The following is a 25,733-nucleotide window of genomic DNA, read 5'->3' as shown; positions in this document are numbered from 1 at the left end:
AAGTTACTAAAAATAGACTGCGCGGCCTTTATGAAACCATGGACCAAGAAACGGCACTTCGGCTATGGCCTGAAATCGTTCTTGTACATTATGGACATGAAGTACGGCAATGCCCGCGTACCAAACCTTCGTTTCGTAAAGTTTCCAAAAGAGAAAAAAAAAATCAAAAAAAAACCCAAAACTTTCCAGAAAAAAACAAAACTTTTTCGAAAAAAAAAATGTTGGCACTAACGGGCTTTCGTAGGATGTTCATTGTGAAGTTATTGAACGTATGAACATTTGGAAAATATAAGTGTATGTATTCCTAACACCAAACTTCCAGTTTGATAAACGTCACAGTATTTGGAAGCAAAAGGTGAACATTGTAGGCTAATGGTATCGTTATTTGGGCTAAGATATACGACATGGATCAAATGATAAAATTAAATGTTTACTATATGATCGTTGGCAAATTCTCATAGAAGTAACTTCCGGTCTGATGACGTTATGAATTTGAAACCTTGCCAGGTTATCTGTGGTTAATCAAAGAATATCAAGGGGCGATTTGGTAAAGTTTGAATGTATGGTTTTAAAATTATAGAAAAAAAACACTATTTTAAGTGCCGCTAGGGGGCGCCCTTTCGGATGATGACGTCATCACACTGTTTTTTGTGTCTGGCATTCCGCACTTAACACTTTCATAGAATATATGTTTGTAGTAAAATGCTTCCTTTTTAAGTTATATTCAGTTTTATTGCACTTCCGGTAACACCGGAAGTAAAGGTCAAGCGGCTTTGTATCCGGGAACACGAAATGTTTCTCACGGCATAGTCTACAACCTCACGAAAAAAAGCACACGATACTCTATTTAGTTCAAAAGATATAACGCAAACTATTTTGTCAAAATTTGCCCTGAAACCGCTTGTAATTTGATACCTGATGACTTCAAGAAGCCTTAAAATTAATGTGGCCTGACGTTGCGAACTTAGCAAGTTCTTCTTCAGAGGCTAAAACAGAAATGACAGAGATACATACATTAACATGGGGGTGCACACAAACATGCAGGGCTGAAAGAAGAAACACAAAAGGAGGATTAGGAGGGAAAGGTGTGGAAAGATGCAGGGGAGGGTGGATGAGAGAACAAAGAAACAAAGGGAGATGGCAAACCACAAGGGGTCTGGTGTAAACAGGGGAGGGACCAGAAAGGGGAAGGATCAAAGGTCACAGGGAGTGGGAACGGACAAAAGAGTGTGAGAGTGAAGGGATGATGCGGGGGGGGGGAACAGTATTGAGGTGGAAAGGGATGAAAGATGGCGGGAGATGTGTAAACACAAACAAGGAAGACCAGATGGATTATCTGTAACAGAGGACAATGGAGGAAGAAAAGGATTAATCATTTCCAAGTTGGATGTTGAGACCATGTGGTTGAATAGTTCGAAGACGATTCATCCACACCTTCTCTCTGCTGAGGCGAACTGACTCTTTGCATATTAGTTCCTTTATCTAGCTATCCACCAAGTTTTATGACGATCGGACATTCCCTTATATGTGTTTTCAAAAAATGCATTTTTGATGACGTCACCATGACGTCACTCTTCGGGACACAACTTTGCTATAGGGACTATGCCTGTGGTAACTTTGAATGATGTATGACAAAAATAAATGCTAAAAGCGGTGGGCAAAAAATCGTGTACAAAGTCTATGGGGTTGAGGCGAGAAAAGAAGAAAGAAAACACTATGCGGAAAAGCCAAAAAGAGACGTAGACAGAATGTAGCGCATAGCCCAAAAAACCCCGAAAGATTAGGAACTATTTCTTGGAAAGTTTGCCTACATTATTTGCATCATTGTACCTCCACAGAGAAGTAACTAAGCAATGAATCAAAGAAAAAAATCTATCTCATGTAGTTATTATCAAAAAAGCAGGAATAATTCATTTTGTTGGACTTGCAACAAAAGCCTGCCGACTCAGTGTTGTAGTAGAGTGCTTTTCCACGAGTACGAGTACAAAAACGAGTACGAATACATTTCCATCAGCAAAGATATTTCCTTTAAAGGTGAACCCTTTATTAAACCCAAACAACTTTACACAGTTGGACAACTTAATTAAACCTCCATGATTACCCTTAAGTGTAGCCACGTGCAGAGTAAAACTGGAAAAAGTGGAAGCCGTAGAACAGTTTGTTATTTTTTACTTTACGACAAGTACGACCCGAGTCACGCATAGATAAGATTCAAATCGGCGGCGAAGCCGTCTCCCCCTGCGTAACAGGCGAGTCTTATAAAGACAAGATAAGTTTGCGGTAGCACCATGTGAATAAATCTCTTTTGTGAGTATGTGTGGTTCTGAAAAGAACCGGAGGGACTCAACGTTTTGAACAGTATACTCTGCCCGTCGTCAGGAGAATGAGAGATTCCAACGATGATGCGATGTTATAAGGATGGGTGCGGTGAGGCGTGAGTCTTATAAAGCCTGGTTGTTTGTAACTAAAAAAAATGCAGTGATGTTTGCTGCATTCAGCATGTCGCCGTGAACTTGCTCGGTGACTGCAGCTCTATGTTCCCCACCCCTATGTTCCGACAACTCAACCTATGTTCCGACACCCCTATGTTCCGACACCCCTATGTTCCGACACCTCAACCTATGTTCCGACACCCCTATGTTCCGACACCCCTGTATTCTGACTACTCAACCTATGCTCCGACACCGACATGTTCCAACTACTCAACCTATGTTCCGACACCCCTATGTTCCGACAACCTGCACATAAGATTGTGTTACTCCCGGTGAGGTTTAGGGATAGGGATAGGGATAGGGGTAGGGATAGGGATAGGAATATGTGCAGTCGGAACATAAGGGTGTCGGAACATACGGATCCAGCTTTTGCTGAAGGGGCGGGTGCCTAGCTGTCGAGGGGAGGGGGTAGCAGGCATGAGCTTTGTTTTTCTTCATGACTTAACCTTTTATGGATTATGGTATCTTTGCATTTCGCCGTTGCTGAAGAAATTCAAATTATAGTTGTCAAGTATGTTAGTTGTTATCACAATCCGGATTCATTTCAGCCCTCTCTGTTCGCGGGAAAAGAACATCGCAGAGCTCGACAATAAACTGGGGATTTCACTCTTCTGATAAAGCCATCGATGGAACGACAGATACCTACTCGCACACTGGTATGAACAATGAGAAATACTCTTGCCTTGGCTATAAAGCCATATCATCGTCAAATCATCTCCCTCGTCACCATCGCCATTCTCGAAATCAATGTCGCCGTACCAACACTCTCCTCCTTCTACGTTTTCCCTCCTCACACTCTGAGATGTTCATTCCCACCTGACGCAAACCTTCGGCACCAAATCCCCCTCTCGACCCCATCCCTATCCCTATCAACATCCCCACCCCCATCCCCTCCCCCATCCCCATCCCCATCCAAACCCCATCCCCATCCCCAACCCATCCCCATCGCCATCTCATCCCCATCCCATCCCCGTTCCCATCCCATTCCGATCCTGTCCTCATCCCCACACTGATCACCGTCCCCATTCACATGCTGATCGCAGTCCATATCCAGATACTGATCCCCGTCCCCATCCCCATACTGATCCCCGTCCATTTTTGGATCCCCGTCTCCAGCACCATACTTAAGTTACCACCGTGCCCATCCCGATACTGATCCCCATCCCGATCCCCATACTGATTACCGTCTCCATCCCCATGCTGATCCCCGTTTTTATCCCCATTCTGATCCACGTCCCTATTCCTATACTGATCCCCGGCCACATTCTGACCCCTTTTCCAACCCCCATACTAAACCCCATCCCCTCCCCGATCACTCTCTCCTCCATGGCCCATCCCCTCCCCATCCGAACGTCCATCCTCACGTCCATCACCCTTTCCCGATCCCTTCCCGTCGCTTTTCCGACCCTTCCCTTCCCAATCACCATGCTATTAAATCAGCATCACCCTTATAGCATCACTATCGCAATGTACCATTTCATTCCCAGTCCTTGCCATACCACTCTCACCAAATGCGGACAAAGGCACCAACTGCATAATTTTGAATAAAACTAGATTGATTTTGATTAAAAATAATATTTTTCGTTTCCCGTATTCAAGATGATTATGATTCGCATCCTTGGTGGCTGCTGGACCTAGGAAGCGAGCACCGTTTGGATAAAATCAACGTCACTCTCCGACAGGATAATTGGGGTAATGTTCTTATTACTCTCTACCCCAGAAATTTGTATTCGTTTAGTTTCTTTCTTGTCTTCAAAGAGAATTTGCGAAACTGTATTATACGAAAGAGAACTGTCTTTTCTTCTCTAGGTTTTCGTTTCATCGGGGCAATAGTGCGAGCTGGACTGAGCCCCAACTTCGCCGAGAACCCGCCGTGCGGCTCACCGGCTACCAGCGAACAGTCTCAGGATGGAGCTGAGATCCCGTTCCTGTGCGAGCCACAGCGGACGGCTAGGTATATCAGCTTGGACATCGATACTTCCATGCCCGGTGTAGATGCGGAACAGGCATATCTGCAACTTGCCGAGGTGGCGGTGGAAAACTCCACTTCTGGAGAGGGTTCTGGTAGGTGACAACAGTCGGTTGATATTACCCAGGCCATGCTTCAATAAAAGCAGGAGTTTACAACCTGCCTGCAGAATTTGGCAGGTTACTAAGAACCAGTCGGTGTGTATAATATTTAACACATGTTCAGTTGAAACCTGGGCCAGTGTGGCAGGGAATTCCGTCCCGCCACATAACGATCCGGGGACGGAGTTCCCCAGGGATACGTGTAGTACGGGTCTCCTAAGCTAAGGGATTATGTTCCCCCAGGTGAGTTCAACCCCCTCCCACGTCTAACGTCATTGATATACTGAAGTAATCTTCATCAGTGGTTCTTATTTTTACTGTATGACACTACTAATGTTTCTTGACCAACAGGATGTGATTTAAATCTTTTTTCTTACATTGTGGCTCAAGTTCGGAGTCAGCATGCGTGGGAGCTATAAAGTAAAATGCGAGGGACTGCGAAATTAGTTTAGTAAGGCAGATCCAACAAGTCGGGTGGAGACCTCATCAGGGGTAGAGGGGGGGGGTAATATTCTATGTTGTGCAAGGCGGACGGAACAACTTAGAGTAAAGTTGTCTGAATGACAGAATTTCCAGGGGACAGAATCTCCGTCCACACTGGCATTGACACGATGTATAGCGAAGGCCTTACACATGTGGTTTACACTGCACAGTGTCAATTTTTAGAAGCCACTTGAAGAATATCAGACCGACTTTCGTTATTCTCTGCTCCTATTTTTATATTTCGTATCAAAGCGGCGGATACAGCTTTGGCTGAAGGGGACGGGGTGTTATGCGGGGGGGGGGGGAGCCAGCAAGTGCTTTGTTTGTCTGCATGACTTTTCTCTCTTTAAGTGTTTTTAACTTTTTAACTCTGCATTTCGCCGTTGGTGGAGAAGTTCATATTGTAGTTGTCAATTATTTAGTTGTTATCACAATCCGGATTCATTTCAGCTCTCCCTGTTTATGGGAAAAGTACATCACAGAGCACAACATGGGGGTACTATCCTTCTGATAATGCCATCGATGGAATGCCAGATACCTTCACTCACACCAGTAAGAACTAAGAGTAACACTTGCCTTTGTTGTAACCCAATACCATCGTTAAATTCATCTCCCTCGACACCTGTGTCATTCTGGAAACACTGTCATCGTACCCATATCCATTCCCAGACTGATCCCCATCCACATCCTCTTACTCATCCTCGTTTCCATCCCAATAATCCACATCCCCTTTCCAATACTGATCCTCGTTTTCATACCCATACTGATCCCTGTCCCCATCCCAACACTGATCCCCGTGCCAATCCCCACACTGATCCCCTCCCAATCTCCACACTGATCCCCGTCCCAATCCCCACACTGATCCCCGTCCCAATCCCCATAGTGATCCCCATCCCTATACCCATAGTGATTCCTGTCCCATCCCCACATTGATCCCCGTCCCGATCCCCATAGTTATCCACGTCTCTATACCCATACTGATCCCTATCTCATCTTCCCAATCCCTTATTTGTAAACCATATTTGTAAGAAGACACCAAGTAATTTGCATAAAATTAACATTCTTCCTTTCCTTCATTCTAGATGAAAGAGATCCGCATCCCTTGTGGCTGGTGGACCTTGGTAGCAAGCACTGCTTGGGTAGAGTCTATGTCACCACCTGCCCTTCCCAATCCCCATACTGACCTCATCCCTATCTCCATACTGGCCCCCGTTGCCCATCCCCATGTTCCACGTTCCTATTCCCGTACTGGTCCACATCACCCACTGATCGTTATCCCCATACCCTCTTCCCTCCCCTGCTATCCCAGGTCCCATCCCCACGTGCACCCTCGTGTCCACCACCACATCCCCTAGCCAATCCCTTTCCCTTGCATGATATCCATCCCATATGCATCCACTCGCATCCCAATTGACACCATGTTTATCATTTTCACCATCGTTATAGCTTAATGAACACCACCCTCAGCATCAACGTCAGTTTTTACGTCACTACTTTATTCGCAGTTGTTAAACAAAACACCAACTACACTTGAATACAATTAATATTCTTCCTTTCCTTCATTTCAGGTGCGAATGATCCGCATCCTTGGTGGCTGCTTCACCTAGGAAGCAAGCACTGCTTGGGTAGAATCAATGTCACTCTTCGAAAATATTACGGTAGTAAATTTACTTAATAAAGACCAGTAACTTCGATATGGCAAACTTTGAGTATTTTGAAAACGTATATGTATTCAAAATAATCTCTAATATTGTAACGGTTGGTAAAGCACTTTTGTTGTGGCTTTTGTTCCTAGCCGACGGCGCATTGTTAGTGTGTTGATATTGTTAGTGTGTTGTCTATATCTATTCATAGATATAGAATAAAAAGACTAGATCGGCAGCGCGTGCATACGCGCGGCCCTGCATGGAGGGTCACGTGCTGGAGGAAAGATACAAATTGCGCGCTAGACGTGACGAACGCAACGCCGTTGACGCGCACAATGCGAGTTTATTTCTGTTACTGTACTTGAGACCTTCAATGCTAATAAAAAACACAAGATCATAGATAAGATAACACCGTTCCCATAATGTTGAAACACCAGTCTACTCTTGTTGTTTATTTCAATCAGTAACTCTTGAACATGAATGCTTATGATTATGTCTAGGGTCTACTTAGCTATGATTGTCTTAAAACAGGTTTATTTTTCAGAAAATAAACTGATTATCCCATAGCCGAAATGAGAAGCGGCACACCAACGGGTAAGCGTGCGTGTACGCATCGCGTAAATACTCGGTGCGCATTTCTAGCTTCGCGCGCGTTGAGCTAGGTCACGTGCTGGAGGAAAGATACATTTAGCTCCATTACTTTACGTTAATTTGTTGCGCGTCCACGAGAGACAATAAAAATGGCGGAGATTTATCGCACAGTGAATGGGCGCGTGTGGACGCGCTGCCGATCTAGTCTTTTTATTCTATATCTTTGGTTCTATTGTTCACTTACGCGGGTAGGGCTTGGCCAGATTCCATGGTTTGGTAAAGTTGTAACATTGTAATACATTTTGTGAAACTGTGCATGTTTATGCTGTGAATATATCAGTTTAGTTCTGGTGGCGGTGCGGTGAGTTGCCCGCAGAGTCCGCTTGGCAAAATAAATTAGATCTTCCTACAGAGTTGGAAATCCTGTCTGTGTGTCCCCTTTTCTTGCGTTTTGCGCGATTTGGCGGACAAGAGCCCAATAATAGGATTCTGCTACAATATATAAAAACTACATAAGGAGATTTGTATCCGTAAACGTGAAGTTGGAAAACTGCTTCGCTTCAGGCAAAACAAGAACAAAAGCCGTCGGCAGCATCCGCTACAAGTCTATTTTGATGACGTCACTTGATGACGATGACTGTTTCATTATTTTGTGCCATGCAATACGCGTGCGTACAGCGTACACGTACACGCACAGAAAACAGTACAGTTGAGCGCATAATAGCACGCGCACTGTCGCACGCGCACTGTCACTAGTATACATGTACTACGGTCGAACCCGGCGGAGAGCAACACAGAACTGTTGAACGTGATTTTGTTCAAATCTTGTGGTGAAGACATCACCCAGATGACAACCTCAAGTGAAATCGAAGCGAGTGGGACCAGAAACAAATTTGAACCATTTCTTTTTGGGCTTGTCGAGTAATAGGACCCCGTTCAAACAAAAGTAACGTTTGGTAAAAATGGGAATGTTGAACCCTTCTGTAATTTTATCAAAATTTTATCAAAACTGATAACTGTACTATGTGGTATCCATGCTCTTATTGAAACGCTACCAACTCAAATTCTAGAGCAAATGCCTATGTTACATGGCTGTAGAATCATCAAGAACTTTATATACATAATTTTTACAGAGAATTTGATAACCATAATGTCTGTAAATTGCAAAGTTCAACTGCCCTTTCTTTTCTAGGTTTTCGTTTCATCGGGGCGATAGCGCGAGCTGGACTGAGCCCCAACTTCAACGAGAATCTGCCGTGCGGCTCACCGGCTACCTTCCAACAGTCTCAGAGTGGAGCCACGATACCGTTCCTATGCTTGACACCCCGGACGGCCAGGTACGTCAGCTTGGACATCGATGACAGCATGCCCAGTGTTAATCCGACAACGGCATTTCTGCAACTTGCCGTGGTGGCAGTGGAAGAGTACACGTCTGGAGAGTGTGCTGGTAGGTAGACTTGATATCCTGTCAGTCGGTAATGGACCGATTCAGTAAGCCCCGCCCACTGCACACTGGGCAAATTAACACGTGCTCCTCCCCAATGCCACACTGCACTTTCCTGCCGCGCGCATCATACGCGCGTGCACGCATGTCGGACTTTTGTGCACGCACGTCGGACATAAATCACGGCTGTGATTGGTCAGAACACCATGGGGCGGTGCTTAGTCCACCTGTGCAACCGCGTAGCTTACCGCACCGTACCGCCGGCGTCGACTACCGCATATATCGTCCCAGTTTTACGTGAAGCGCGCGATATAATATACATGCGGCATAGATTTCTGCATCCACAGGCCCATATGCGTGTACCTCGATTCCAAATACAGACTTGAACAATCTGCACCCACGTTTGTACAAAAGGCATGGACAATGATGCAAAAAATTGAACGGAGCACTCTGATTGGCTAAGGACCAGGAGGATATGAATATTTATATTACACGTACCTGACATTTACGCGTCTCGATACACATGCGATGGTGTGGTTAATGCCTGACCGGTACCGGTGCCACACACACAGCCGAATGATTAGAACATGCCACCTAGCTAGATACCTTAATTTAGACCCTCATTAACAAAAAAAAACCCTGATGATTGCAAAATATTAAGTTTTGCAAATGGCGGCCATCTTGAATTTTTGAATGGCCGACATTTTTGGATCATAATCGGCTATACGGCTGCATCAGAATCAGCTGTCTAGAGCTAGGTCTGAGAAAAGTACTTCGTCCTTTGGGAACGAGTTCTATCACTGCTTTTTCGATGCAACCCTTTTTTTTAATCACGATGAAATAACATACAATTCTAATTGAATAATATTAAAAATATTATATAAATTTTGTTTGTGTCTATTTCACTGTTTTATTTTAATAAGTCAATTAGCGGTGTTATGATTAGTATTCAAGAACATTCGAGCATTTTTGAGATCTGGGGTGATGTTTATATTAAGTTTCAAGTTCATGCGTTGCACTCCTCGAAAGAAAAACTGCAGAGTAAAAAGAAATCGAATAGAAGCAAAGGACCGTAGATTAGCTCATCATACGATCAGCACCTGACATTGCTGGTGAATGAAGCGATATGTAGTTAGTGTTCAATATTTTAGTACAGCTAGGATTTATTGGTTTGACACTTAAAAGACATTTAATAAATTTTAATAATTAAAATACATTTACCCATCATAATCAGAAAAAAAATGAAACTAGACTACGAACAATTCTGTCTCCAAATTAATAAACACTGACTTCTCCGATTCAAACCTAAAGGTTAAGTCTATACCATGTATAATATAGACGTCGGTTGAACTTCATTGTATAAGCGAATGAACAGGCTCGTTGACCATAATAGACGTAAAGCGACCGCGGAGTTTTGGGTTTCACAGTGGTTAAAGTGAGTGGGATTGCCAAAGTGAGTACATATTATGGAACAAGGGACATTATGTGCAACAGTGTTATATGGTTGTTACCTTTCTTGAAATTGTTCCATTTCAAAGTATCAATTGTATTTGACTTGGACCTCAGATATAACGTCACCCAAGTAGTATTGTATGTCATCATCTGTCTGTCTCCTTTTTAAGTTCACGACATCGCACGATGCCTCCTCGATCAGGTCAATAACAATAGGCGTAAAGCGACCGGGGAGTTTTGGGTTTCACATTGGTTATTTCACAAACGATTCGCTATTAAATTTTGTGGTCTCTATTTGTCTTTTTATTTAACCTATAGATTATGTTTGTAGCAACCCAAACCCCTGCCGCAATGGCGGCACATGTATCCCAGAGACCACCGGTAATTTCTATAACTGTTCCTGCCCCGCCGGTTTTAGTGGAGGGGATTGCCAAAGTGAGTATATATTATGGAACAGTGGACATTATGTGCAACTATGTTATATGGTTGTTACCTTTCTTGAAATTGTTCCATTTCAAAGTATCAATTGTGTTTGACTTGGACCTTGTATATAACGTCACCCACGTAGTATTGTATGTCATCATCTGTCTGTCTTCTTTCAAGTTCAAGACATTGCACGATGCCTCCTCGATCAGGTCGATCACAATAGGCGCAAAGCGACCGGGGAGTTTTGGGTTTCACATTGGTTATTTCACAAATGTTTCGCTATTACACTTTGTGGTCTTTATTTTTCTTTTGATTTTACATAAAGATGATGTTTGTAGCAACCCAAACCCCTGCCAAAATGGCGGCACATGTATCCCAGATACCACCGGTAATTTCTATAACTGTTCCTGCCCCGCCGGTTTTAGTGGAGGGAATTGCCAAAGTGAGTACATTTTATGGAACAAGGGACATTATGTACAACAGTGTTATATGGTTGTTACCTTTCCTGAACTTGTTCAAGTATCAACTATATTTGACTTGGACCTCATATATAAAGTCACCCAAGTAATATGCTGTGTTTTTAGGGGTAGACCTATTTATTATATTCGAATCATCATCGGTCTGTCTTCTTTTATGTTCACGACATCGCATGATGCCTCTGCAATCAGGTCATCTTGTCTGCGATAGCAGGAATCAGTTGTTATCTTACAAAGTAATTGTCTTCCTGCTGAAAAGCTAGTTACATCAAAAATGCTTATATAAAATAAAAACTACAAAGATAGTAAAATATATGTACATAACTTACAAATTATATTTAACCAGTTTTACATTGTATCACCTGATTTACATTTGTATGTCTTTTTGAAGTATTTTTGGAGTATCTCTATTACACACAAATGTTATTCTTGATTTTAATGCATAGTAATTGTAGCCATAGATCGTGATTCAGCTTTGAAAATAATGTGGTTCCTGTACACACCTGTACAGTACTTACTTACCCTGGTCTTTCCACTGACTATCCTTATTACTGAACATGATACACATGTATGTCTTAATCCTTCATACTCATTCTAGAAATAGCAAAATCTCCTTGCTTCCACGGTGATAGATTTAATGTGTGATTATCTTCAGATCTAGATTGAGTAAACTGTTTGCGTACCGCGATCCATGCCAAGGTGGCATGGGTGGCTTGTGCGTAAAGCACCCCCCTCTCACCAATGTGGCCCTAGTTCGTATACCGGCTGCGGATCGTACATGCCATATGTCAGTACAGTTGTGTGTTGATTCTCTCCTGGGCCACTTGGGTTTTTCTCTTGGCCCTTTGGTTTTCTTCCCTTCTTAACAAAATCAAACGCTCAAATCCGTGGTCTTGTATGGGTCGACCACATTGTAGCCGCGTCCTTCGCAATTCAGCTTCTCAGTTGCGAGTAAGGAAGATTAGCCTCCCAAATTATTATTATTATATCCAAGTTAATCAACGTGAACGTTTTGAAAATGAATCACAAGTCGTTCAGCCTCTCGTTGTAAAGTGACAAACTGTTCGAATGAACGGTAAAAGAACAACCACATAGTCCTTTCTTCTTTTCGCATGCATTGCCTCGCTTCATAAGACTTTACCAGTGACTGACTTATTGGTCATAACTCTTCCGTAGGGTTACCTTCTTCAGTTGAAGCAAGGGGAGTAAAACCCGTTAAATGGGTAACTGTTGTTGCCTGCAAAATGGTTTTGTGAAAATAAAAATATTGTTTTGCCTTTAAAAAAAAAAATGGACGTCGTTTCTTTCATTGTGGTAATCAACTGCTTTAAAACATGATAGAGTTATAGATGCTTAATTTGACATACTTTTTTTACTTCAATATCTTTCCTATTCTATTTACATTCAGCCGATGACCCTTGCATGTCCAACCCCTGCCAAAATGGCGGACAGTGCATGCCGCAAGCAGAAAACATGTACAACTGTACGTGCCAAAATGGCGCCACGGGTAACAACTGCCAGAGTAAGTAGCTTACATACCCTTCGGCCTCCTTAAACACCCTGCAGTATTGTTGAATTCAAATGCAAACGTTACAAAAGCATGCCCACCCCAATTAACTTTGTTTGCAGACTTACAATTCTAACAAGTCCCGGTTCAGATTTTCGAAATCCAGGTCCACTTTGCCTAGATACTTTCAGGGTCACGTGACAATTTTCGGGTCAAAATTACACTTCTTGTGATAGTTGTCCGTGTCATTTTTACCTGATGTAGCATGAATTTAGGTTTTTGAAATACGGACTCATTGGTGGTAATGTGCATGCTTGTGCATAGACAATGAGAAGAGGGATTGGTCACGTGACAAAACAGTGGAAAAAAAACCCAATTTTTAAACGAGTCCGATTTTCATATGACACCGGCAGTACTGACATTAGTGGGGGTTTTTATTAAAAAAGTGTCATTGTTAGCTTGAAAAGTATCAGGTCAAACACAATCCGGGATGTTGGTAAACTCTAACCTGGAATTTTGAAGAATGTAGTCCAATAAAGACCACAAGTTAATAAAAGCAGTCAAATGAAAACCCAAGATTTAGAACTCATTGAAAGTGACATCCGGTCGATTGTGGTTTTTATTTTTCCGCTGCAGACGCTCATTCAAACACCACGACGATCATTATTATCGTTGTCGGTCTTGTCGTCGTCTTGATTGTCGTGCTGGTCATTGTCGTGGTTTGCTTCGTCAAAAGGTCACGACGTAAGCGCAGAGGCAGCCTGCCGTCTGCCGTCGATAGAGGGCGTGGACAGGAGCTCATTCAAAAGGTGGGTAGTTTTTCTAAGACGTCTATTTTTTATTGATCTAGTATCATATCCGAGTATAGTGATGAGCAAATCACCAGTGACTATGCAGTGTGACAAAATACAGCTTCTAAAAAGATGGAAGATTCCGTCGTGTAAGCCTTACGAGAACTCAAACAATTCTCAGAACGACGTCTGAAATCCTGTCAGACACCTTTGTAAATCTTGTCAGAATGTCGAACATTTTCTTGTGTAAATATGCCATAGTTTCAGGCAAACATTTCTTAATCAGCACGATTTTGCCTCGTAAAACCACCTTTTTGGAACTAGAAATACCAGAGTTTAAACGCTGTGCGGACTCACAACGTAAGAACTTGTCCTGTGGCAAAATGTTTGCCCTAAAAGTGCAATCCGACCTTATTATTAACTCGAAAACCAAAAGCACAATGGCCCTTTCCTTTTTTTTTACACCTTGCAGAAATTGTCGAATATTTATTGGATTGACAATCGTCAAACATCGACCTCGGAGTTTAATGGATCATCTAAGGAGTTCCCGCGGGACAAACTGCACATCCTCGGCCAGTTAGGCAGCGGCTCGTTTGCTGTGGTCTACAAGGCCGAGGCAGAGGGAATCATCCGTAGGGGAACCAATACGACGGTGGCTGTAAAAATGTTGAAAGGTATGACGTTGTTTTAGGCCTAGTGTACTAAAAAGTTGGTTGGGGAGGGAGTATGATAATGTTTCCAATTAAAAGACCCTTTTCTGCCTGTAAGTCATTGACCAATTAGATCACGACTTTTGAACAGGTGACAACAGTATTGTAATGACAGTCTTCGGCAAGACAGTCTTCGGGGGCGCCTCTCAGATTTTAGTTTGATAATACACATAATAACTATTCACGAAGATAAAGCAAGAGTAAATTAATAAAAGCAGATAAATTATAATATTGGGTGACACTTACAAATTATAAGACCAGTGCAGGGGCGTGCCCGGAGGAGAGCATCCAGCAAACGGAAACTCAACGTAACAGTTTGACAACTCAAAGAAAAATAAAGAATGACCAACGCCCAATTGCGCGCACGGGGTGGGGGGGGAGGGGGTTTGGCGGGGGCGGGCATATTGTAAACTCCGGAACGGTCCATTCTAATCGAACGAGAAAGTGTGACGTCACCTCCTCCCCATAGCCAAGTTAGGCTCACTTCCCCGACAGCGGTTCACGTGCATTATACAACGACAATGTTGACGTACGTTTAACACATGTGTATGGTGGCCCTGAAGGGACATCGCATATCGCAAACGTGTGCGCATTCGTATGCGATGTCGCGAAATTTATCGCGAATGTGTGCGCACACGTATGCAATGTCGTGAAACAATTCGCGAATATGTGCGCACACGTATGCGATGTCGCGAAATTTATCGCCAATATGTGCGCACACGTATGCAATGTCGTAAAACAATTCGCGAATATGTGCGCACACGTATGCGATGTTGCGAAATTTATCGCGAATATGTGCGCACACTTATGCGATGTCGCAAAATTTATCGCGAATATGTGCGCACACGTATGCGATGTCGCAAAATTTATCACGAATATGTGCGCACACGTATGCGATGTCGCGAAATTTATCGCGAATATGTGCGCACACGTATGCGATGTCGCGAAATTTATCGCGAATATATGCGCACACGTATGCGACGTCGTGAAACAATTCGCGAATATGTGCGCACACGTATGCGATGTCGTGAAACAATTCGCGAATATGTGCGCACACGTATGCGAATTTGTTTGCAATGTCGTGGATTTTATTGCATACCTTGTCGCATACCTTTCAGTTAAATTCCTAATGAACTAGGGAGTTGTAGCAGCTAGTCTGGAATCTAGACGTACTGTTAGATAAAAATAGGGTCTGACTAATAAACCTTCGCGCGCACGCTGTTCCTCGTGCAATCGTTACTACTAGTACTGTCGAGCGCAAACTTGCTACTTGCGCAACTTTGAAATAGTTGCGCAAGTAGCAAGTAGCAAGTTTTATTCGCACATATTCGCGAATTTTTTCACGACATCGCATACGTGTGTGCACATATTCGCGATTAATTTCACGACATCGCATACGTGTGCGCATATATTCGCGATAAATTTCGCGACATGGCATACGTGTGCGCACATATTCGCGATAAATTTCGCGACATCGCGACAGTTGACAACTCAAAGAAAAATAAAGAATGACCAACGCCCAATTGCGCGCACGGGGTGGGGGGAGGGGGTTTGGCGGGGGCGGGCATATTGTAAACTCCGGAACGGTCCATTCTAATCGAACGAGAAAGTGTGACGTCACCTTTTCACTATATGCACATATTCGCGAATTTTTTCACGACATCGCATACGTGTGCGCACATATTCGCGATTAATTTCACGACATCGCATACGTGTGCGCATATATTCGCGATAAATTTCGCGACATCGCATACGTGTGCGCACATATTCGCGATAAATTTCGCGACATCGCATACGTGTGCGCACATATTCGCGAATTGTTTCACGACATTGCATACGTGTGCGCACACATTCACGATAAATTTCGCGACATCGCATACGTATGCGCACACGTTTGCGATATGCGATGTCCCTTCAGGGCCACCATACATGTGAGCGATCACAGACAGCACTTTTAAATTCTACTTTCATGGAACAGTTTCACAAATTGGTACGTCTACCCGAAAATGAATCACTGCCTTTCAGCAAATTATCACCACACTGGTCAGTAATACCCACAGTTGTGTTTATTTCTGCCTGAAAACCATTTATGACTAGAAACGGATTCACAACGGCTATAGCCAAGCCACGGTGTCCATTGGGCCGTTGCAGTGCGCGTGAACCATTAATCACGGTTGCACCCAATTGACGTCTGAAGTTAGTCACATCGCTGGTGACCAGTTACTGCGCATATTGCATTATAAAGCAGGGAGCCATTGCGACAGGGAGCCAAGTCGTGTGCTGACATTGATCATTGTTCTCATGTTCGCCCTGGCGCGCAGTCGCAACGTTCCTAACGAATCCATGGCCGTTGATCGAACTGGTTCGATACGGCGTTCCAATAACCACTCAACGATAGAAACAAGAAATCCCGCATTTAGGGCATTCAGGGAGCTTTGAACAAAATTGCACGGCACCGTGATTTTTTTCTTTACTTTTCTTACCAGAAGTACTTTTTTTCTATGCCTTTACAGAATCTGCTACACCAAACGATCAGAGTGATTTCAAGAAAGAGTTACGACTGTATTCCATGATGGACCAGCATCCCAATGTCCTGTCTATGCTCGGATACTGCACTGATAAAGGTACAATAATGTGACACACAATTTCAAGTTGCATCTCCAATTTGATGAGTTTGATAAGTTTTGAAAACAATACAAGTTTTCAGATGGCCGAACTAGTGAGTGATAGAGTGTATTACCCACACAGTTAAAATAATTTGCATTGACTGTCATGCGAAGCGTCAACTTCTGTGCATACTATTTGAATTGATTAAGCTGTGAGTGAGAGCAGTTTTGGCAACTCTTCGTCTATTCCTGTGAATTCCCCAACGACATAGCGCCCTCATGTGGCATGCATATGAGATGAATTTGTATTTTCAACCCAGTTTTCATGTCTTTCTACAGACCCAATGTACGTAATCCTAGAGTACGTTCCCCATGGAGACCTGCAGACCTACCTGCGACACATTCGGACGGGCACCGAACCCTTCTACCTGAAGAAGGAAGAGTTCAAGGAGAAGAAGGACCTGACACCGACTGAGATCCTGACTTTCGCATCTCAGGTGGTCAGGGGGATGGAGTACCTAGCATCGAAACAGGTGAGATCGCATGTAGGGTTAATGGGGATACATCAGTGTAGAATGCGTTATGTGCCACTAAGAGTTTGCCTCAAAAAAGTAGCCTTTAAACGTTGCCATGATGCAGGAGTTGTATTTGTGCATCCAGCTGCCGCTTTGTGTGTGTTGTTTGTCATTTAAGATTAAAGAATCTGCCAAGAAAAAAACAACAGAACACACGCAACCGACTGTACACTTCTGTTTACATTCCTTTTGTTCTGGAGAAAAACTCATGTTACTCCCACTGTGAACACTCTTTCAGCCCAGTGTTCGTATCATGATTTCCTTGAGTGTTTCTCTTCTTTTTGCGATAATTTGACCCCCAAACGCCTCTAAATCTGTTTTCCAGAGAGGAGGAAACCTTGTGTAGACGTGGGCAGTGTCGCACTCAAGGGGGGGGGGGGGGGGGGGGGGGGGGGGGTTGAGCAGCCCCTCCCCAGAGGTTGTCATTGTTTGGTTGGGTTTTTTTGTATTTTTTTTTTTAGTCCCACGTTTTGACCTTGGTGGTATGTACGTGGCCTATTTTCGAGCAGTATAATATGGGTGTAAGTGGCGCCACCAACGTCAAAATAGTCGGCCTCCCCCCCCCCCCAAAAAAACCCAATTGTTTACTTCTAAAACATTTCAAATCCAAAAATAGTTGTGACCCCCCCCCCCCCCAAAAGCCAACTCCTGGGTGCACCACTGGACGTTATGTGGACATGTTTTGTTTAGAGGTCCACACAGGGAATGCTCGTACACACAGAACCTGCAACCAAACCTATCAAACAAACAAACAAACAAACAAACAAACACCCCAACAAATTGCTCAGTCATATGCCTTGTTCTCAACCGAATACTTCTCACCACTTATTTTTTTTTTTTTTTTTGCATTTTTCTATATCATCCCCGAAACATGCTTTGTCTTTGGACGGGTCCCCTTCAACGCAGATTCCCACTCAATCTGATCGCTCTACAAACCATACTTGCAACAATTCCTCTGTGGCAGTTAATACTGATTCTAAAAGTGTGTCTTTTGCAATATCTTGCAGGCTCCACATTAATTCTTTCCCACACATTGTCTCGTGTCTGTGGTCTGATGTAGTTTATTCTCTTATCTTCTCACAGTGTATCCACAGGGACTTGGCGACCCGTAACATCCTCCTTGGCGAGGGACTGGTATGCAAGGTGTCCGACTTTGGACTGGCTCGAGAAGTGGCCGAGAAAAGCCAATACGAAATGCAATCACAGGTACATACATACACTCGTGTTCACACCGTCGATCTCGGAAGTCCTATTGTTCCTCTTTTGAAGACTCCCATAATTATGTTTGTACACGGCCCCAATCGCGGACATTTGCTGGGAATCGTGGACGATATTGCTCTCTTTTGTTCTCTGGCATTTTTCGTCCACGGTTTGAATGCCTGAACACGCCCATGTATACAATGTCATTTGAGTACATACACTTCAGAGGTAGCTCTCTAGTGGTTTAATCGTTCCATGAATCAGGTTGGTGTCATGCACTAGTTAAGCATGCACTCTCGATTGGAGCACGTCAGTAAAAGACCCATCAGGAAAAGCACGTTTGTTTGACAGAAATAACGTATAACATTGCCTGAGTTTTGAAGATTTGCTTTAAATTGCAGTGTAGCAGTCGAGTACTTTTTTCCGAGTACCGAGTACTGCCGAGTACATAGGTCACCGTGTACGAGTACTAGTACCTGTACATGTACTTCCGAGTACAAGTACAGGTCTCTGAGTACGAGTATTGTACTTCCGAGTACGAGTACGAGTACTTCTATTTCCGAGTACGAGTACGAGTACTTCTGTTTCAGAATACGGCCATACCGTCAATGGTTCCTTGTGCGTAATTGATCCAGACCCTGTCAGACCGATAAACAGACCCACTCAAGGCTAGCTGTTAAAACTTCAATTTCTCCGAAAGCCAATCAACCATTTCAAACTGAAAGTATCGATAAAATAAGGCCGAGGTAAGTCGAGCTATACCATTTCTTTCGAGTACTGCTATTCGAGTACGAGTACTTTGATGATCGAGTACAATTTCGACATGTCGAGTATGAGTACTTTGCTGCCCGAGTAAGTATCGTCATTTCGAGTACGAGTACTTTGACATTCGAGTACGAGTATATACAAGTACTCCAAAAAAGGAATCGAGTAGTACTCGAGTACGAGTACCAAGTACGACTACTACAACAATGGCTTCTTGTCAGCACGCAGATAGAAATTACAGAATGTAAGGCAGGAAATCAAATGTTAGAAAAATTTCCACTTCTCTTGTATGGCGACATAATTCCAGAAAGTTAACTTATTGCATCATATCTTTAAATCAATCTGAACAGGGCAAGGTACCAGTTCGTTGGATGGCTCCTGAGTCACTGCTTAGTAATATGTACACGAGCAAGAGTGACGTATGGTCATTTGGTGTTCTTCTGTGGGAACTGGTTACGTTAGGTGAGTCGGAATCTCTGTTCATTTGTTAATGTTTTGGAGGGCTCCTTTCTCTTTTGTTGATACCACTTTCATATGAAATTAGGACTGCTATGAAATCTTGGTTTTTTATACCTTATATCATGATGAACTCGTGACCTGTCACTGTCATTATCATGTTCACTTACGCATGCGCAATACAACCAATCAATTCATATTTCATGGAGTCTAACTTTCACACTACACCGCACCCAACAATTTGTTTCTGGCCATAACTGGGGCGCCCTCAATTAATGACTCGATCAAAAAAAACGACGTTTACTGAAGCACATTTTCAGATATTAACCCAATGCCATTTTGAAAATGTAAGGTTTTGAAAAGGTAACTTTGAATGACAGCAAAATGTAATCTGACGTCACATACCTTTAATTCACGCCTTGTTCATCCCGAATATGGGGTCGTGACAGCGCCCTCAATATCTATTACCTTCTCTGGCACGTTCTGTAACACCTCTTTTTCCCATCAGGATCGCATCCATACCCTGGCATGTCATCACAGGAGGTCATCAATGAACTAAAAAAGGGCTACCGACTACCCAAACCAGAGCATTGTGGCGACGACATGTAAGGATAATGGGGTCAGGCGCGGATCCAGGGTGGGGGGGGGGGGGGGGGGGGGTTCAACACCCCCAGTTCTGTCAAAACAAAAAACATCATAGAAAATCATGAAAAAAGCGAACCCCCCCCCCCCCTCCCGCTCTGACACCCAAATTGTTTTCATTGGTAATAATGTCTGCCTTTGCACAAAATACGGAAAGAGGCAGCTTTGTTAGGGGGTATATGTAGACTATTCTGTGATATAGTGTTAATTATCGTCGGATTATAACAGCGCCCTCACCGAAAGTGTGGTACGATTTGTTTACAGCGTTTCGAATCCTTTGGCAAAGGTGTTTTATAAATACCAGTTACTGTCATCGGCAGCATGGGGTTGGTATTAATCGTATGTAGCATATTATTGAATCTGATTTATAAATGCAGGACCGGTTGTCGCTTCGATGACAGTCAGTATATCGAACCCCCCCCCCCCCAAAAAAAAATCAAGATTTCACCTCGGGTTCTTCTGAAAACCCAACAATGGACAAAATTCAGTTAGTCTTTCCTCAACAGTGTTTCCATCTTCCGTTTCTGCTATTCTATCGTTATCATCAGGGATCATTTTCCATGACTGCATTACACTGAAATATACTTCTATTGCAGATACCAGATAATGATGGACTGCTGGCAGGAGAAACCTGAAGACAGGCCGGATTTCGCTGGTCTTCACACCACCATAGACGACATCCTTGCAGATGCAGCGGTGGGTATTCAGTTTCCAAGCAGGTGTACTGATCACCTGTCATTTTATTTCTCATATTGTCTGCCACAACTATTCTGTCGTTGTATACAACCCTGATCGCACTCAGGAACGTCATTCCAGTTATGGACCTTAATCACGAGGAAGCCATTTTGGTCGTGCTCCCTAAATGTATTCTATAAATTATAAACTTTTGAACGGGATAGCACCAGACTATTTGTGAATTATAACCTCAATTTCATTTGTTTTTTTAAATGTGGCTTAAAACATTGCGGTATGTTTAATCAAACATTTTATATTATTCATCAAAGCAGACTGGTGTTAATTTGTAATTTACTGTATGTCATTGCTTCCATTACTCTTCACAAGTTCCAAAAATGAAAATGTTACCTCGCTTTCCATTTAATATGGCCAACTTGTGAATGAAGCCATTACGACTGATGTTGCCACTTTTCAACTCCACGATCGACACACAGTAGTTGGAGCTTACCTCATTGTTTATATGCAGTATATCCGACAAATACAAATGCAATTGGTGACCTGGTGTGTCTATGTGAACTCATCGTTATTCACGTTCAAATTGGAAGAAAAATCAACTTAATTACTATAAAGTTACTGATTTAGTTGCACAAGGCAGCATTAAAGGCATAATAAGATAATGTGCGTAAACCCAAAAGTAACCTACCGAACTATTATCAAAAAGCTTACTAGGATTAAATATCTTTCTGGTATTTAACACCCCACGAAAGTATTCCTAAGAAGTCAAGAAATGTATTGTGATTTTCAACGGTTTTGGAATTAAGAGTGTTATGGATGAAATCGTATTTCGTGTTAAAAGAATCGTGCATGGTTTTTCATTCTCTCGAAAAGTTTAATATCCACTGAGCCGAAATTGCCTTTAACTATGTTTTTTTCTATGGTTTAATACTTATATTTCGTTATTTACAGGGCTATCTCGAAATGGGAAGTCTTAACCCGGATGATTACGTGTACCTGAAACCTGGCCAAGGTTCGAGCAGCATCACTCACTCACCCACTCATTCGCCCACAGGCAGCATCGAGTCAGGCTGAGTGATCGCGTATGCATTCACTACGTACAGGCGCCACAGCGGTGTACAACTTGGAAAATATCCCTGGTTCAGTGTGCATTGCCCTAGGGCAAGTTTGAGCGAGAATTGTCGTCAACCATAGTTCGACTGTCTTTTTCTAGATGTAGCCTAGGCCTGGAATAGTTGAACTCCTGAAGAAGACCTCGCGCTAGTTCTGATCTCTACGCTTTATGTACATAACGGTCGACATCTGTTAAATTGCAGGACCAAATAAATTGCAGAATGTATTAAGTGATTATTAAGCTCCAGAAAAAAAAAATTATAGGAAGGGAGAAGCTCATTAAATGGTTTGTCTTTGTAGAGCACGATAAATTTACATTAACCTCGAGATGTTTACTATCATTGGTGATTATGTTTTTATTATGAACAAAAATTGTGTGCTTGGCCGGTTTTAAACAGTATGTTTGAGACCGGTTTGGAGTATGGATGATGATTTTTATCAACTATTCCGAACGTTATTTTTACTTCTTGAAAAAATTGGCTGCAATGTACAGGTGGACATAATATGTATTGCATATTATGCATGGTGAAGTTATTTGTAAAGTGTGTATTTTTTTTCCATTCCAATTATGAACTAAGCTTTGTTAGGTATTAAAATATCTACATCTACGTTCATTGACTGAATGTGTTTTCGAATATTTCAGGGCACTGTATATAACTTGACTGTTTAATTGTTTTTTTAAATATATTTCTTGTACAAGTGCAAATGTACAAATCAGTGTCAATTTCAACTTGAAAATATTATTTGTATTGTCTTAAAATAGGTTTATTTGATGTCCTACAACTTTACTCAGATACTCTTGAAGTATGTCAATAAGAAATGTACAAGTATATTCAGATATTCTTAATAAACTTTTTATTTTACAATTATGTACAAATTCATTACTCAAATTAACTAAAAGTCAGAAAGTATTGATCATGTTTGAAGTGTATATAATTCTATGCAGTACTACTCCTTCCAGTTTTAGCTGGAATGCTTCGACCAGGGACCGATTTCACTGACTTGATTACCGAAAAGGCTCAATATTTAGGTTAAGTGAGAACTAAGCAATAGCAATTATTCACATAATGCGAATTACAGTAGTAGTACACATTGTTCACAATGATCATACAAAATAGCACACTGCGTTAGGGCAAAACAGGCAAAATTACGATTTTAGTCATGTTAAATGGTTTCTACGTACAATGTTACTAATTTCCCCGTGCTATTTTGAGTTTTACTGCGAATTTGTCTGATGATTGCTATTTTCCTCAAATTTAGAAGTTATTCACTTTTGAATGTGGCCTCAAATAAACAAAATGCCACCAATATTTTGCTATTGAATTATTCCCATTTGTTTGCGGCTCCAAAATAATATCGCTCTCACAGGGTGGGTTTATTTGTGCGCAAATATGCTGAAAAGTCCCCTGTCGGAATGTTTAGATTGGTTAAAATAAATCTTACAAATTGAAAATTGACTGGAACCACAAAAGGAAGCTCAATGGGTGAATTACAACATTTTTTTGAAAAATTGAACAAAGACATTTACTGGAGCGGGGCTCGAACAAGCGACCTCCGGATAATCGTTTCGGTGCTCTACCAACTGAGCTACCCAGGCCTATGTTGGCGGTTCTCCAATAAGTTGTAATTTACCTAGTCATTTTCCCTTTCTGGTTGATTTGAAATGTAATAAAAAGCAATATCCTTTCTGAATGATCCCCGTTTGCTGTTTCCCATCATGACTTTGGGCGTGATCCCTGGCTGTATAGCAAATACTGGTTTATGGCTTCTAACTAGCTCCTCTGAGCAAAGATATTGACACGTTAGTTAAATCATTATCACTCCTGTTTTTTCTATTTTCTGAAATTCGTATTTAGTTGTAATGGTCTTTTGGTCGCCGCTGTGGCTAGCAAGTTTGGCAGCAGTACACCGCCAATAGGCGAACCACGGTGACATCGCATTATCCCACCAATTTGGTTACCTCCCGTTTATTTTTTATTTGCAAGTGTTGTTTACTCATTATTACAATGTTACTTTTCACAATGTATTCAGAATTATTCTTTTATTTTGTATATAATTTCACTGTATTTATTCAGAGGTACAGAAACAAAGTTCCTCCTTTGAAAAGTAGATTAAAAGCTGCTAACTTAACCAAAACAAATAAGCAAACTTAACAACAATAATAACAAAAGAGAAAAAAGCCACTTTTAATGCACGTGTCTATACATCAAATTAAAGAGAAAAAAGAAATAAAAACATTTTTTTTTTAACAGGCAGTAGTAACCTAAAAATGATAACAATAGTAATAATATTACCATGGATTGGACCTTTGGGAGACATTCCCACAGACTTGTGTACAATATTTTTCAAACGTAAATGTGCCTTAACCCAATAGTCCCTTATCCTTTTCCCACGAATTTCGGTATGTTTACTCATTAGACCACGAGTAATTTCGACGGTAACGTTTGCCTCTAAGGAGGGTCTGTGACATTACGGACATGTCTCCCTAATTACCGGTGTCTCCCTTCGCTGGAAAAAAAAAGCGATAATGTGTCTCCCAAAGTTACCATTGAGAGTTTTAAACTACAGAACAAGTGTATATTATTGAAAGGAAAACCAGGGGATTTTTATATAAAAAATACTTGTAAAAAATAAACATCCCTCCTCGACATAAATTTGTCCGAAAAAGGGAATCTATTGTCATGAAACAGGTTGATAAAGTAACAATAACACTGCAAGAGCGCAAGAGTTGATTTAGCTCTATGGCAAACTAACAAAGTTTGCATAGCGAAAACTAACAAATCACCCGTTTTTTTATATGTTTATTATTACTATTATTATAAAAGGCCAAATTGCAGTTCAATTCACATTTCAGTACAATTTTTAAAAGGTTCAAAAATTATAACAATAGTCATCAAAACTTTACAATATATATATATTTACTTGTAAAAGATATTAAAAAATCACTAAAGGAATAATTGTGTGTTTGGCTGACTTCAAACCAGATGTTTATGAACAGTTTGGAGTCTGGATACTGATCCGAGCCGAAGGCGATGGTCGTTATCAGTCTTAAACACTAACCGTTCTTAAACACTTAGTATGTGCCAAACACTTAATTAATTCCAGAAGTATTTCAGAAAACACTTCTAGCCCCCAAGCACCCCTCCTCCTCCCCCCCCCCCCCCCCCCCCCCCCCCCCCGCTTGGGTGCGCCACTGGCTGTTTGTCCATTGGTGTTGTAACACTGTTAGGCCATCAGCTGAAACTCAAAAACCGGCTGTAAAATGAGTTTCGTTCCAGCAACACTGGGTCTACTTTTTTAATGCACATATGTGTGGTTCAGTACATCACAAACACTATGTCAAAAGTTCTCCAGCAAATATGCTGCAGTTTTTTTTTTACACTTCATCAAAGTTTGCCAATGTTATGTACATGTATGTATGCTAAAAACCCACATTTTCCGGTTTAAGGCCTTGCGTTGGCACTTCCAATTTCAAAACTACGCACGTACAGCACTATAGCTTGTCATATACTACACTCTAGAAACTCCTGGGTCAGACTCAGTCTGCTCAGTCCTTTTCCGGGTCAAAAATTGACCCCTTTTGGAGTCATAAATGACC

The 25,733-nt window shown here is 42.0% G+C and overlaps 1 protein-coding gene across 1 annotated transcript in view; it reads left to right on the top strand.

Annotated features, from left to right (window-relative positions):
* LOC119735215 (muscle, skeletal receptor tyrosine protein kinase-like) overlaps nt 1–22,096 on the top strand; it is a 35,294-nt gene extending 13,198 nt beyond the window's left edge. Inside the window, exons 2-20 of the mRNA XM_038208921.1 lie at nt 3,041–3,148; nt 4,092–4,184; nt 4,302–4,556; nt 5,496–5,597; nt 6,128–6,184; nt 6,614–6,670; nt 8,475–8,729; nt 10,497–10,613; nt 10,930–11,046; nt 12,489–12,602; nt 13,224–13,396; nt 13,851–14,052; nt 16,602–16,712; nt 17,034–17,227; nt 18,353–18,475; nt 19,585–19,696; nt 20,199–20,295; nt 20,929–21,028; nt 21,974–22,096. Of these exons, the coding sequence (XP_038064849.1) occupies nt 3,041–3,148; nt 4,092–4,184; nt 4,302–4,556; nt 5,496–5,597; nt 6,128–6,184; nt 6,614–6,670; nt 8,475–8,729; nt 10,497–10,613; nt 10,930–11,046; nt 12,489–12,602; nt 13,224–13,396; nt 13,851–14,052; nt 16,602–16,712; nt 17,034–17,227; nt 18,353–18,475; nt 19,585–19,696; nt 20,199–20,295; nt 20,929–21,028; nt 21,974–22,096 (2,510 nt within the window). The remainder of the gene's footprint in view (nt 1–3,040; nt 3,149–4,091; nt 4,185–4,301; nt 4,557–5,495; nt 5,598–6,127; nt 6,185–6,613; nt 6,671–8,474; nt 8,730–10,496; nt 10,614–10,929; nt 11,047–12,488; nt 12,603–13,223; nt 13,397–13,850; nt 14,053–16,601; nt 16,713–17,033; nt 17,228–18,352; nt 18,476–19,584; nt 19,697–20,198; nt 20,296–20,928; nt 21,029–21,973) is intronic.
* Nucleotides 22,097–25,733: the final 3,637 nt, after the last annotated feature.

Source organism: Patiria miniata, unplaced genomic scaffold (assembly GCF_015706575.1).
Source record: "Patiria miniata isolate m_02_andy unplaced genomic scaffold, ASM1570657v1 HiC_scaffold_29, whole genome shotgun sequence".
Lineage (NCBI taxonomy): Eukaryota > Metazoa > Echinodermata > Asteroidea > Valvatida > Asterinidae > Patiria > Patiria miniata.
The sequence above is the reverse complement of the archived record's forward strand: the minus strand, read 5'-3'. Positions and strand labels throughout refer to the sequence as shown.